Raw genomic sequence first — 14,618 nt, forward strand, 5'->3', positions numbered from 1 at the left:
CAAGAGTAGATGATGCCAGACAACTCTACATGTTCAAAGGGTACATCCACGTATAACACTCGCTGGTCATCGAGATTTGGCCACCACCACCACTACATTGTTTGTGCAACGTCATTGAGTACAACACTGGACTATTAAGTTTAAGTCCAACAAACGTCGTACAAGGCCTGAGCTGCTCAAACCCACTAGGAATTAGGATGTACCTCAAAATTGTTGTACCGCCCTGTAGCTAGGGACGATGAAACTGAACTTGCCACCAGTTCTGGATACTAGGTGTGGACACATGGGAAAGCTATGTAACAACATGGACACTTTAGTACGTGCTTTCATTAATATTACAAATAATCTTTATCATGTGCCAAGATTAAAATGCCTAATCTCTGACTGATAAACTATGACACCCCGGAGTAACTGAAGAAAAAAAAGAAAGAGATAAAGAGAAGTGCTAGTGGGCTGCTTTGGTGGTTTTTGGGCCAAGCTAGCTAGAGTGCAGTGTGTGCAGAAGTTGAAATGCGCAGTACCACATGTAGTGTTGGACTTTAGTCCCACATCGCTACTTAGTTGAGATGGACATGTTTATAAGTTGGATAGCACCCAATGACAAGTAACACATGTTCGAACCTTTTTGCGTGAAGTGAGGACTGAGGACGAAAGCACAGAGTGTAGGTATGGTCCAAAAGTGAGTTAGGCTTAATCATTTTTTGGAGTTAGGTTTGAATCATTTTTGGGCCTGGGCAATACATAAATATGTTAATTTAGTTCATACGTTATATTATCTTGTAGGTTAGTTAATGTTCACCATTTTTGTACTACTTTTTCCTTGATTCTTCTAAAGATAAAGAATTCCATATATATAAGCCATGGCAATGACATTAACCCTCTTCTTCTTAATGATAAGAATGAACTCTTGAATCCAGTTGATGCGATGACAACACTATTTATGATTTCTATCGTGATCAACAACTAATGATGAATAGTAACAGCTTGTTCAGGATCGATTGAACTACCACTCATAAGCCATTGAAAAATAAATGAAGCAACCAAAAATAATTTATGTGTACAACTCTTATATATGTATTGTTCGCAGCTTAGAAGCCAAGGTTGGAAAATAGACATAACTGAAAAAAAAAACAAAAAACCAACTCAAAATTGTTCTAGCTAATAAGCCAACAAGCAGACAATGAGATGCACACACTGAGCTGCACGCAACATTCTAAATCATAGCTGGTATGGGATGAACACATGTAAGTGTTTTGCACGGTTGTAGATACAAACATATACCCACGACAAATTGAGCATTTTAGGCTTGCATTTCTAGCCATTATAGCATAACCTTATCACTTTGATCAATGTTTATCCTATTGGCAGCTCATAACTACTAGACCATTTAGTGTGATAGCTAACCTTTTTGAGATGTTGATGCACTCGGCATACATGGAACGCCATACTCTAGCTTTCTTTGTGGCCGTTGGATTGACCTAGATATGAACGGCCGATGTATCCCTGCGTCCCCTATATTATGAGGGAAGTCAAGTCCCCATCTTCGCACTGACCAATCCCCTTGTTGATTTGCTCCATATTGAGGTTGATTTGCCTTTCCTAATATCCTCCCCCATCGACAATTCTGGCCCTTGCTTCCTTCCTTGGGAGGTGAATTATAGTGGCTACGATTGACTCCTTCCTCAACCAGGAGTTGGTGATGGCAACCGACAGGATGCCGGATAGTCACTTTATGGGCCTCTAGCAATGGTGGTGCCTGCTACCAAAACACTCATGGTACTCCAATCACTATGGGGGTCCCCAACTTAGGTTGTCTTGTTGCTAGCATAGGCATTGCTCCGTCAAGCTCTCTTATGCCGGAGAGGGGTCTGGCAACCGCTAATTACAACTTGGTTGCTAACTTTCCAGAAGATGCTGCCGTGGTGCCTCAACAACAGCAGTTGCAAGCTGCATCTAGCAACAGCAACTCAGGGTTGATCAAAGGAGGGTGGACAAGAGAAGAGGATGAGTAAGTGACGGATCATCCAGCTTCGACTCAGATTTTTACTCTTGTTTCTCGGCATCTCTTCCTTCTCATGAAGAGATCGTGTACTATCATTGTGTTTTCTTAATTGTAGAGTTCTTAGACAGATGGTGCGACACCATGGAGATCGCAAGTGGGCAGAGATTGCAAAGAGCCTCCCCGGTCGGATAGGGAAGCAGTGCCGCGAGAGATGGACCAACCATCTGCACCCGGACATTAAGGTATGGATCTTGTGACATTCCTTTGGTTACATGTGTAGATCTAAGGGATCTAGTTTTTTCTCAATGCAATTTTTGAGGTGGAATTCCTTTTCAGATTTACGTAAAAATCCTAGAAATTTCATCCCTCCATTCCAAGGTGACCGGTTATTAACTGCTGAGTACGGTAGTCATATTGCATAACTTTTGTTCTAGATAATAAATATGGGAATTTCTTCATTATGGCCATTAATGTGTCCCATACTTAGTCCTAGGGAACTCGTCTGGACAGTACTCCACCAAGTTTATTTATGTTCTTAGTCGTTGTTGTCTATGCTAATTAAGCATAATGTTTTGGACACTTATAGTTTAAAATGTCTTAGACACTTATTAGTCCAATGCCTATGTTTTTATATGCTGCTTTATCACTATAAGCAAGCAATATGACATTCTACTAGGTTCAATATATTCTTTATTTGTCGCCAGAGTAATCAATAACATTATTTGGCAGTACCCTGCATTATCATGTATATGTATATATGCTTTTTATCTCTCAATAAATGTGCTCAAATTAAGAAAATCATTAAATAAGAATCCGTAAAGTTCCTTTTTCTTTAATGGATACATTAACCTTTAATTGCCTTATGCTGTTAATCATATAGATGCATCCAATATTAATAAGTAGCAAATATAAATTACACTACAGAAAGGCATCTGGACAGAGGAAGAGGACAGGAAGGTGATCAGAGCTCATCAAACTTATGGGAACCGTTGGTCAGCGATCGCCAGGTCGCTTCCCGGCCGGTCGGAGAACACCGTCAAGAACCGCTGGAACACGACAAGCGAAGCCTAAACTCAAAGCGCCGACTGAGGAAGAAAAACAGTGAGCAAGCAGTGCCAAGGCAGCCTTCCCTCCTCGAAGAGTACATCCGTAGCTGCCAGCACCCACTGCCCAATGAGACGGCACCACCTGCATCATTCGATATCGGTGGGTACGGCACCGGTGGGACGATCGGTGCAAGTCCAACCCCACCCACAGTGCATGCGTTGGGTGGATCCACTCCACTGGGGTTGGTGATGTTCCTTGACCTACTTAACCAGGCTACACCGCACCCACCACAGCCAGACTTGAACTTGTTGAACATAACACCGGTGGTGCCACATCTCAACACTAGTGGATACTGCCTACAGCTCGATGCGAGGGGCAACTGTAGTATGGCCAGCTGCCGGTGCAACCCCACGGGATCAACGCCCAGGTAGGCCCAAGCAACGTCGGCACCAGTGGCAGAACCGGCGGCATGGACAACAATGGCGTCATCCAGATGGCGTCTAACCAGTTCGTGATGCCATCTGAGGGTGGTGGCATTCCTGACATGGCCAGGTGGATCAACTGAGGCTTGCTTGCAGTATTGCCGGATCATCACTCGTTTAATAATAATTATTATTATTATCATCTCTTAGTTTTTTTTTCTTTTTGGAATTTCTCCAATTAAGTTGAACTCTCACCTACAATTGCAGTTTGTATGGCTATATGCCTATACTTTGATTTGTTTGGAACATCTGAGTCTTGAGTCGTCCCTGTGGTGTGGGAGCCTTTATTAATTTCTTGTTCTTTTTAAGATATTGTTTAATGTATGAACCTTTATTGTGTTGTGCTTATTATATTTAAGGTGTCGATCAATGTATGAGTTACATTGTTCTAGAATTTTTACTTTTCTTTCTCAAGAAAAGTAGTATATTTTAGTTTTATATTGTTGAGTGGGAGAGTGGTAGTATCTGGTACCCGTCCCATAATACAAAGGATTTTATGGGAACACGCGCGGGGAGGGGGATGTTTTTCTAATGTTAGAAAAGCTCAAATATGTAAACTAGACATTAGAGATAACTAGATAATACGAGAGTCCTCCATTTGGCTGTAGGGTTAAATAACAAGGTAGCTCTGCTCGTTAACTTAAATGAGTTAAAAGTGTAGCTTGGCAAGCTGAGTATAAACTGCTATTTTAAGCTCGCTGACACTGTCTAATTTATTTATTGCACCTAAAAAATTTTAGCATTTGAATTTAATATATATTAACAAGATAATATAACTAAATGGTGAAGTAGTGATTAAGTAGTGATATACTAATCTTGGAAGTAACTTAAATCATTAAGTACTAAATAAGAATCACTAAGTATAAAATGATAAAGTTTACTTTTTGCCTACTATGCTCAAAGTCCTTTTTTTTACCCTGAAGTCCAAAACTGGTTGTGTTTTTAACCCTACTTCAACAGGAAACTGTCTTAACCTATCAATCCCACATTGGTCAAAAACCATTCAAATAGTTATGAATCTTTTTTTTTTAAATTACAAATTCATATGACACACACACACCCACACACACACACGCATGCACGCGCGCGCGCGCGCACAGATATATATATATATATATATATACACTACTTTACAAAAAAAAAATTAGTTCCTAACTCAACTCACAAATTGAGATATAAAAAAAGATAAATTTAGCAGCATATGAATAATAGTGGTACTATTTATACATGAATTTATCTTATTTTCAATGTGTAGGTCATATTTGAACTTGATTTTTGCTGGAGTGTTTAGGTATCACTATACTCTACATTATCATTCTTTTCTTAAAAAAATTTTATAACTCTTTACATTGAATTTGGAAGAAAAGTCTACCTTGGCCAGCTAAGTGTAAACTGGCTTGTCAAGCTCGCTCACATGGTCTAACTTATTTATTTCACCTTAAAAATGAGCATTTTAATTTAGTATATATTAACAAGACAACATAACTAAATACTAAAGCAGTGATTAAGTAGTAATATACTAATATTGGAAGTAATTTAAAGCATTAAGCACTTAATAAGAAGCACAAAGTACAAAATGACAAAATTAATTATTTTTAGCCAGCTCTCATGTGATGTAGTATTTTTTTTGTCACTATCGGTATTTCTTAACGACATTGTTGACGGTCGTTATAGACCAATTTCAACCGTCAATATAACTAAAATAAAGGAGAACTAGCTATGCTTGCAATGGATATTTATTTTAGAATAACATAGTTACACTTGTACTTGGAGTATTATTTGTTTGCAGAGATTAATACATAAATAGAGAAGAAATGAGAAAACTTCACTCCTAAGCAAGCTTAAGGATAAGATGGGCCCACTTGTCAGGTGCAACCGTCCCGGGAACCGCCATAATTGCCACAACCGTCATAGGGACTCACCTGTCAGTGACCCTGGGAAGTGTGGAGGCCTGCTGGGCCGGCCCAGGTTCGACCGAACCCTGGTGACGCCAGCTCCAGTTGGCCTTACATGTGGACGTCCAGGATTGCTTGCTGATGGTGGTTGCGGGGCATTTCATACAATTCGCATCAGTTACAACCGTCATACTTGCCTATTTCAGGAGGAGCTCATTTTACTTTCAACACACACTCAAGCAAGACTTGATCTCGATCTCTCTCTCTCTCAAGTTTAGTTTAGTGCTCTAGTGCTAAGTGTAGTAGTGTTCCATCTGATGCCCAAATGTTCCCAGCAACTTTTACTGTAAGGGCAAGAGAAAAAGAGATGAATCAATGTTTCCCTGGGGCCTCCACAGATACCACAATTTAAAACAACATCATCCGGTGCACAATGTCTCTTATCAAGCATGTCCCTTGTGTTTAATCTATCCCACAACAGATCAAGCCACATGAAAATCTTGATCATTTTCACACATTTGGTTTTCCAGATCCACTAGAAAGGTCTTGGAACAGAGATTCTCAAGAAATTAGGCCTATAGAACTTATGAGCGTAAAAGGTTAGGGAATTCCAAAAAAAAAAAAAAAAAACCAAGAGTCACCTCTCTATGTGCTAGGTCCTAAACCATCTAACTCTGATTCTAGCTACAAATATTGTATATAAACATGTGGTTCAAGTGGAAGGTTGAAACAATCTTCAAGATGCACATTATTATAAAAACACACCAACTCCCATCTGACAGTTGTATGATAGAAAAGACCTGGAAACTTATACTTTCTGATTTTCCCATTCCAAAAATCATCCCAGAACAAAACAGTAGTCCTAGACTAGATTGTGCATTGTGATATGGCTCTGTATATGTCAGATAGGTGGAAAATTAAATAGGGAACTTTTGTCATGTAATATGAATCCCAAATAAGTCTTACCCAGCGCAAATCAACAGTAGTGTACAATTTGTGAAGATGTTTTAGGAGCAGAGCCACATTCTGAATGTATAGATTTATAACACCTAAACCTCTTTTGTCTTTCGGTCTATAAACCTTGTCCCAGGCATATTTTTCAATCAAATGGGCTTGCTTGTCATTGACTTAATTTTGTAGCTAAGCTTGCCTCAAGTGTGATCAACGTTTTACTAACCATAGTACGTACTTGTGGCAAGCCATCCTATCTTATTATAAAAATCTACGCTTAAAACTAAGCATTGTGCTTAACGCTAAGTCATTGTGCTTAACGCTAAGTCATTTCAGCTTAACGCTAAGCTTGCTTAGCATCGGTCGTCGGGATGGGGGCACGCGACCTTGCGCGATTGCGCCCCGGAGCACTCCTGCAGTATTAGGGTTTCCATGCATTTGTACACTGGAAGTGTGCCTTTATATTGCCCCTCCATTTCTACGTTTGCTCCTTCAAGAGACAGGAGCTATACTCGATCGAGTAGCCGGTATAGCTCCTAGCTTGAAATCGACTGCCATGGCGCCAGAGGCGGCTGCCCCTCCCGCCGGCGAGAAGATGGCCATCCGCGTCGTGAGCCGCCGCCTCGTCAAGGCCTCCGACGCCTCCATCCAGCCACACGTAGCCGCCGTCTCCAACCTCGACCTGTACCCTAACTGCTAGTCTGCTATCAAGCCTCCATCGTCTGCCTCTACCCAACCAAGCTTCCCAACGCCGGTGATGGCGACTTTGACGCCGTCGTCGCCACCTTCGAGGCCGTTCTCCCGTCATTGCTCAACCACTTCTACCCTCTCGCCGGCCGGATCGTCGTGGACCCTGCCACCGGCCTCCCCGAGCTGCACTGCCACAACCAGGGCGCGGAGCTCGTCGTCGGTGAGGTCGACGTCGCGCTGGGCAGCCTGAACTATGCCGTGACCAACGAGTCGGTGAAGAGGGTAATGGTTCCGTACCCCAAGGACGTGCCGCGCGCTGTCGGTGCAGCTGCTGCGGTTCGCCTGCGGCAGCTTCTCCGTCGTGTGGGGGAACAACAACCTCCTCCACGACGGTCAGGTCAGCACCATGATCGTCAGGATGTGGTCGGAGCTGGCGCGGACGGGGAGGATCTCCGACGGCTTGCCGATTAACCACGACCGGTCGGTGTTCCGGCCGCGGAGCCCGCCGTCGTACGGCGCCGCGATCGACGCCATGTTCACGGCGTACGACGACGGGGGCCGGCTCGTCAACGCCCTGACCGCGCACGACAGCTTCGTCGAGCGGCTGTACTACATCGAGGCCGGGAACATCGCCCGGCTGCGCGACGCGGCGAGCGCCGGCGCCGAGCAGCAGCGCGCGTCGCGGGTGCAGGCGGTGTCGGCGTACCTGTGGAAGGCGCTCGCCGGCGTGGTGGCCGCGTCGTGCGTGCCCGAGGAGCGGTGCTGCATGGGGTGGTGGGTGCCTGGGTGGACGCGCGGCGGCGGGTGGCGTCGCCGGCGCTGGTCCCGGCGATGTGCGGCTACTGCGGCAACGTGACGTCGTACGCTCTCGGCGACGCGGCCGTGGGGGAGGTCCTGGAGAGGCCGCTGGCGGAGGTGGCGGCCATGGTGCGGGAGAGCATCGCGTCGATCGACTACGACGAGTACCTGCAGGAGCTGGTGGACTGGGTGGTGGGGCACAAGACGGAGAAGGTGATGGAGAAGGGTGGGCTCGGGCTGGGCTCGCCGACGGTCACCGTCGGACGGTGAACCAGACGGTGTTCGCGTCGTTCCCGCTCGACACCGACTTCCGGTTCGGCCAGGCGGCGCTCGCCATGCCCATCTGGGACCACGGCAAGATGGGCTGCGGGACGCTGGCCGTCGGAGTGCGCCCGGGAGGCGACGGGTCGTGGCTCGTGAGCGCCTACATATGGCCGCGGATGGCGGCGGCGCTCGAGTCCGACGGCGTCTTCAAGCCTCTCACGGCGGCGTATCTTGGACTCGTCTAGCTTTGCTATATATGCGCGCGCGGGGCTTTTTTTTGCCTTAATTATTATATCGTGCCTAAGATAACGGCCGGCCTTGTGCGCTTGCATTTGGGACTTCTGTGTATTTCACTTCAATTTACCCTTTTTAAATAAAGGGGCTGTCTATACGACAGCCGGTTAAATTCAATTTGGTTTGATCATTAGAATTTCTGCCTAATTAAACGTACGATGTTATCGGCCATCCCGTATGCCGAGAATTAGTTATTTTTAGAGTAACTAGTTATTCAATTTGTTTGAAGAGTAACTAGTACTCTATTTTTAAAGTTATTTTTAACTAATACTTAATTAGTTATACATTAATAAACCACCACGCTTTCGTGCGGGGAGGTGGAGTTCCAAACTTTACCTAATATAACATATAGGAAAAAGTACGAATTACTCCCCAAACTATCGCGGCGACCGAATTACTGCCCCCCCCCCCCAACCTAAAAACTAAACATTCCTCACCCCTGAACTATCAATACTGGACTAATTACCCCCTCGACCCAATCCAGAGCGGTTTTATCCTATGTGGCGTACGCGTGGTAGTCCAGTCAGCATTTTCTTGTAAAAAAAATAGTGGGACCCACACGTCATTCCTCCACTTCATCTCTTCATAATCTCTCTCTCTCGAGCGGGCACAAGTGTGCACGGCGATGCAAAGGGGCAGGCGGCGGAAAGTGGCGCGCGGGGGTGGCAGACGACGGTGGCGCGCGGTTGGCGGCGGCGCGTGGGCCGGCACTCAAGCGGACGTAGGCGTAACAGCAGCAGCAGGAGCGAGGGCGGCGCGAGGATCCACCACGCCTGATCCTCGGGAGCAACGCCGGCGCGTGGATGTGGAGGCCTTCATCCTCTAGAGCGGCCAGCGGGAGTGGAAGCGGGAGGCGTCCTTCTCCTCTACCCCCTCGCCGTCCCCCTTCGCCATCGCCGCCGCGGCCTCCGCCCCCTCGCCTCACGGCCGTCACCCATCCCTCCACGTGCACAGTGGCACGCACGGTGCAGCGTGTGGACGGGAGGTGGGCGCCGGCGCGCGGGGATGCACGGTGGGCAACGAGCAGCAACTCGACGGTGGCTTGGCTGTGCCCAAGCAGGCGGCGGCATGAGACGGTTAGCGCCATCGCTTGCCTGAGAGCGTCGTCGTCTTTGAGCTTCTACCGTGCGGCACTGTCACCGCATGGTCCGAGGGCCCCGTGCCACCGCGTGCAGAGGCCATCGCCTCCTGCTCCTCCTCAAGCCACCGCGCTGCCGTGTGCCATCCCCTTGTTGTGCTCGAGCCCCTGCATAGCCGCGGGCCGCTACACCGCCACCATGGCCTCCTCCTCCTCGTCGTACCCGCCGCAATTGACACCGCCTCCACCCGTCCACTCCCGCCCGTCCTGGCACGCCGCCGTCCACCTCTCATCCCCGCGCCGCTGTGCCTGCTTTGCGCCCGAAAGAGAGATAGAGGGAGGGAAAGAGGGGTATGACATGTGGGTCCCACTATTTTTAAAAAATAAAATGTTGACTGGATTTCCACGCGTACGCCATGTAGGACAAAACTGCTCTGGATTGGGTCAAGGGGGTAATTCGTCCGGTATTAAAAGTTCAGGGTGAGGAATGTCTGGTTTTCGGGTTTAGGGGTAATTCGGTCAACTGCAATAGTTCAGAGGGGTAATTTGTACTTTTTCATAACATGTATACAACTATAAAAATATATGCAACTTTGTAACTTATATAGGTTACAGTGTAGTTACGCTATTGTTGTAGTGTAATTACATTGGTATACTACGACTATACTATATAATACTATACATAGTTACAACTTACAACAGTTTTAGCAAATCATAAGCAAGCTTATAACAAATTGCAAGCATATGAACCAACTAAAGCGAGGACTCGGTGCTACCAATAAAGTTTCACGAGGTTTCTTAAAAAAATAGTCAAAGAACATTCAATTGAAAAATGAGAACATCTTGCTTTTAATCTAAACTTTGTTCCACCTGTTTTCTATACAAAGTAATACGCATGTCCGCGTGAATGTACTAACTACAGCTACCTTATCTTAAAGAGTAAATTTCAAAAAACTGCAACTTTAGTGACAAAACTATCAGTTTACTGCAACATTAGCAACATGTTTTAGTTTGCTACAATAATAGCGTGGGAAATTATCACAAAGCTGCAACTTTTACGTTATATGCTGCTACAGTACATATAGGTGACAACTGTAACAACATATAACGTAAAAGTTGCAGTTTTGTGATAATTTCCCACGCTATTGTTGCAGCAAACTGAAACATGTCGCTAATGTTGCAGCAAACTAATAGTTTTGTCACTAAAGTTACAGTTTTCTGAAATTTACTCTATCTTAAATGATAAATATTTATGACTAGAGTGATTATCAATAATATCTTGCCCTTTTTTAAATAAATACTCCCTCTATCTCATAATATAAGGCGTGCACATATTACAGGATTCAACTTTAAAAACATTTGACGAACAATTATTATAATATAAATTAAATTTTATTTATTAAAATTAATATTATTGGATTGACATTTAAATTTACTTTAAGATGATTATAATTTTGTTGCATTAAACCTTATAATATATGAGAAATTTTAAGTCAAATATTAGTTTTGAAGACTGTGTCAAGTTTGATAATGCTTTATATTATAGGATGCGGGGAGTACAATTTATTAAAGATGAATTTCAAATATATATATGGAATAGAATCCTGGTACTATCGCCTAAAGCAAACATCGTGCATAGGATATAGATATAGGCTTTCTTGATTTCGACAGGAAAGGCCGAAAGGGAGACTGAACTACAGAAAATAACTTTGATGAGCTTGACAGGGGGCAGCGGTGTTGTCGTAAGCCGTAGCGACTGTCCATAAGTCTCTACTACAAGCGTGTGCAGTGTGCACACCGCTTAACAACCGGCATCGCTTGGGCTGCCTCCATGGATCCCGCACATTTCGAGGTTTTTTGCTTGCTAGCTAGCTCATCATGATGTGTACTAACGTATTAGCAAATGAAACATTAACGCTTGTGGTTATTAATCATACGTTGCACCGACGTTCCAATCGAATTAATTGCCTCCTAACTAACGGGTTTTTACCATCAATGCAAAATCCGCATCTCTTATAATCGGTTGATCAAATGAGAACTTGTGAAATGTCTGTCATGGCCGATCACCAAACTCTCTCCGCTGTCTTCTTCCTCCTGCTCGTCCCGCACGCCGCGTGCATGGCCATGGCCAAGCCGTCCTCCTCCACGCTGCTGCAGGACAACTGCGAGCTCTACGCCGCCGGCGACCGGCCCAGCTACGACTACTGCATCAGGACGCTGCGGGCGGACAGGGCGAGCGCCACCGCCGACGAGCGCGGGCTCGCCGCCATCGCGGCCAGGATCGCCCGCGCGACCGCCGTGGCCACGGGCGCCAAGATCGCCAGGCTGCAGCGCGGCGAGACGGCGCCCGCGCGGCGGGACGGCCTGGCCGCCTGCGCCGCGGAGTACGCCGCCGCCGTGCGCCGGCTCGGGCGCGCCGCGAGGGACGTCGTGTCCCGCTCGCGCGGCGGGGCCGGGGCGAGGGAGATGCGCGAGGCGCAGATGCTGCTGGCGGAGGTGACTGGCGCGCCGGAGCGCTGCGACGTCGCGTTCGAGGCCGCCGGCGGACAGGGGTCGCCGCTGGACGCCGCGGACCGAGATCGAGCTCGACGTCGTGGTCGGGTTGGCCTCCGACATCCTGCCGCCGACGAGGCCGACGTGATGTGATCTGCCACGCTTAGCTCGCGAGTGATTAACCACACTATATATATGGATTTCGTGAGATTATTGAAGGTAAAATTTCACGTTGAAGAGTTCGAATCTCAGCTTAAAAGTTTCAATGTAAAAAATTTGTAGTTTTAAAAATTTCTGGTTGTGTTTCTTACAAGAAATAAAGTTCGTCGCAGTATGAGGCGCACACTAGATGATCCTAAATCTAATAACTCGTGACGTCTGCCCAAGATATGAATGAAATACGAAAGGGCATGTAGCATAGTGGTTATAGTGACCTGAGTAGTACCCCAAGGTGTTGTTTGCGGGGCTAAGTTCCCTATTTCAATGGCCGTATATATCCGGTTAGATGTAGAGGCCGGGTAAAAAATACCCTTCTCTAAAAAAAAGATATGAATGAAGTCTTAACTTCACTAAGAGATCAGAGATGTGTCGCTAGCCTTCATCTACAGAGCGTATGTTAAGGACTCACTAAGGGTGCATGTATGTAGTGTTATGTGTGCGTGTGCTTCTGCTATGCAATATAAGAAAACAAGTTGTACATTAATTAGTGTTTCCATAGCGAACACTCAATGTAGTTAACCTCGCAATGCTACAAACAAACATAGCTTATCTTCCACAAAAGAATTTCAGAATTGTAAACTAGTTAAAAAATATAACAAGCAGATAAGCCTTTCCTGTCAATAAACCTTGGAGATCAGCATCTATATGACTATAAATCCTAGAGATCAGCATCGAACAGACGGAGTGCAACCTAAATCCGTAGCATGGCGATGGCGACCGCCCCAAGTGCAAATAACAGCGCGGTGTTCGACGTGCCCTCCAGCCGCGTCGCTCCTGCACGCACGAATACCACTCGGATTAATTAAATTAAGTTCAAAACGTAAATTAAATCACCGTTATTTTCTCCAAACCTTTTTTGAATTTCATCACAAACCAATCTACTCCAACAAAAATAACATGAAAATCCAGTTCAATCTACATTTTAACGATCAAAAGCTCGCAAGAAATTAAATTGCTCACCGGATGTCTGCGGAGGCGCCGGCGGCACTCCGGTGGTAAACGGATATTCCGGCGTAAGTGGCGGCAGCGGCTTGCCTGAAAAAAAAATATATAATTAATCAATGGAGATCTTCATAAACGTCTAGGGATCTTCCGGCTAACTTTACAAGGTGGTGAGCTAGATGATCTGAGTTTGAAGTCTCACCCCTTCTAATTATTTAATATTAGGTTCTTCCTTCCAAATAGGTTTTTCCCTAATATTTGCGCCTTTTAATCAGTGGAGATTAAGCACGATAAATCTTCTAATTATTTAATATTAGGTTTTCCTGATATTCGCGCCTTTTAATCAGATCAGTGGAGATCAAGACAGGATTAAGCACGATTAATTGATTATTAGTTAATTACCGGCGCAAGAGCGGGCGATGGACATGAGGACGGAGGCGTCGCCGAGGCAGGCGGCGGTGACGTTGACCATGGCGCGCGCGGTGTCGAACCCCGGGCCGACGAGCCGCGCCACGTCGCGGCGCAGGACGTGCATCAGGCAGCACGGCTGCTTGGCGACGGTGGCGTTCAGCTGCGCGCAGCACGGCCGCGGCACCGCGTCGGTGCGGTGCTCGATGAAGTCCAGGCACGACAGCATCCGCTGCATCGTCCGCACGCACGTCTCCGGCGCCGGCGCCGCCGCCGCCGACGACGCCGCGGCGGGCGACATGACGGCGAGGACGGCGAGGAGGAAGAAGACGGCGAGCCTTGGCACCGCCATGGCGTACGTGTGTGTTGGCACGCGCAGACGAGATTGACGATCAATGGAAATTCTAGTGCTATTTGTAAGGGAGAAGAAACCCCATCGTCTTACGAGCGATACAAGTATACAGGTGTCCATGCAAACATGGATGCACTCAATTTTTGCTACCAGTACGTCTACTGGTCTCTTGAATTGAATTGAATTAAAAAGGGACAGGAAGCCATGTTGTTCTTGGCAAATCAAATTGTTCTTGACAAGCGAATTGAATTAAATTGAATTGATGTAGTTTTGACCCAATGGGCCTTCTATCTTAGGCCCTGCATCATCTATCCAACCCCTATATAACACTTTGACTTCCTTAATTGTACGCCGAATCTAATTCGTACCCCTCAACCAGAAAACCGGATAGAACGACTCCCCGAACCATTGAAACCGGTGCAATTTGACTCCCTCAGCGGTATTGGAGGGCGGTTTTACTGACGTGGCGCTGACGTGGCGGTGTTGACCCGGTCTTCGTCCCACGTGGCGCTTAAGTGGCATTAGAATTAAAAAAAATGTGGGACCCATATGTCATTCACACACACAGTATATTGTGGGACCCATTGACATGTGGGGGCCCACATGTCATCCTTTCTCTCCAACCCTTCTTCCTCCTCCCTCTCTCTCTCCCTTCTCTATCTTTTCTCTCCCTTTTTCTCTTCCCCATCGGATGGTAGCGCCG

At 46.3% G+C, this 14,618-nt stretch overlaps 3 protein-coding genes and 1 pseudogene across 3 annotated transcripts; 3 read left to right on the plus strand and 1 right to left on the minus strand.

Moving 5' to 3' along the window:
- The first annotated feature begins 1,790 nt into the window (after positions 1–1,790).
- On the plus strand, positions 1,791–3,073 carry LOC127779370 (transcription factor MYB118-like). Its single transcript, XM_052306104.1, has 3 exons — positions 1,791–2,008; positions 2,118–2,244; positions 2,927–3,073. The coding sequence occupies exons 1-3, from the start codon at positions 1,791–1,793 to the stop codon at positions 3,071–3,073; spliced, it is 492 nt and encodes a 163-aa protein (XP_052162064.1).
- Positions 3,074–6,933: 3,860 nt separating this feature from the next.
- Positions 6,934–8,374, plus strand: LOC127780922 (coniferyl alcohol acyltransferase-like; annotated as a pseudogene).
- A 3,158-nt stretch (positions 8,375–11,532) lies between these two features.
- On the plus strand, positions 11,533–12,241 carry LOC127778333 (pectinesterase inhibitor 28-like). The gene has a single exon (XM_052304919.1). It carries the CDS (start codon positions 11,533–11,535, stop codon positions 12,145–12,147), a length of 615 nt encoding a protein of 204 aa, XP_052160879.1. The 3' UTR covers positions 12,148–12,241.
- A 1,308-nt stretch (positions 12,242–13,549) lies between these two features.
- LOC127778260 (non-specific lipid-transfer protein C6-like) lies at positions 13,550–13,915 on the minus strand. Its single transcript, XM_052304832.1, has one exon. The coding sequence runs from the start codon at positions 13,913–13,915 to the stop codon at positions 13,550–13,552; it is 366 nt and encodes a 121-aa protein (XP_052160792.1).
- Between the last annotated feature and the right edge of the window lie 703 nt (positions 13,916–14,618).

This window comes from Oryza glaberrima, chromosome 7, assembly GCF_000147395.1.
Source record: "Oryza glaberrima chromosome 7, OglaRS2, whole genome shotgun sequence".
Lineage (NCBI taxonomy): Eukaryota > Viridiplantae > Streptophyta > Magnoliopsida > Poales > Poaceae > Oryza > Oryza glaberrima.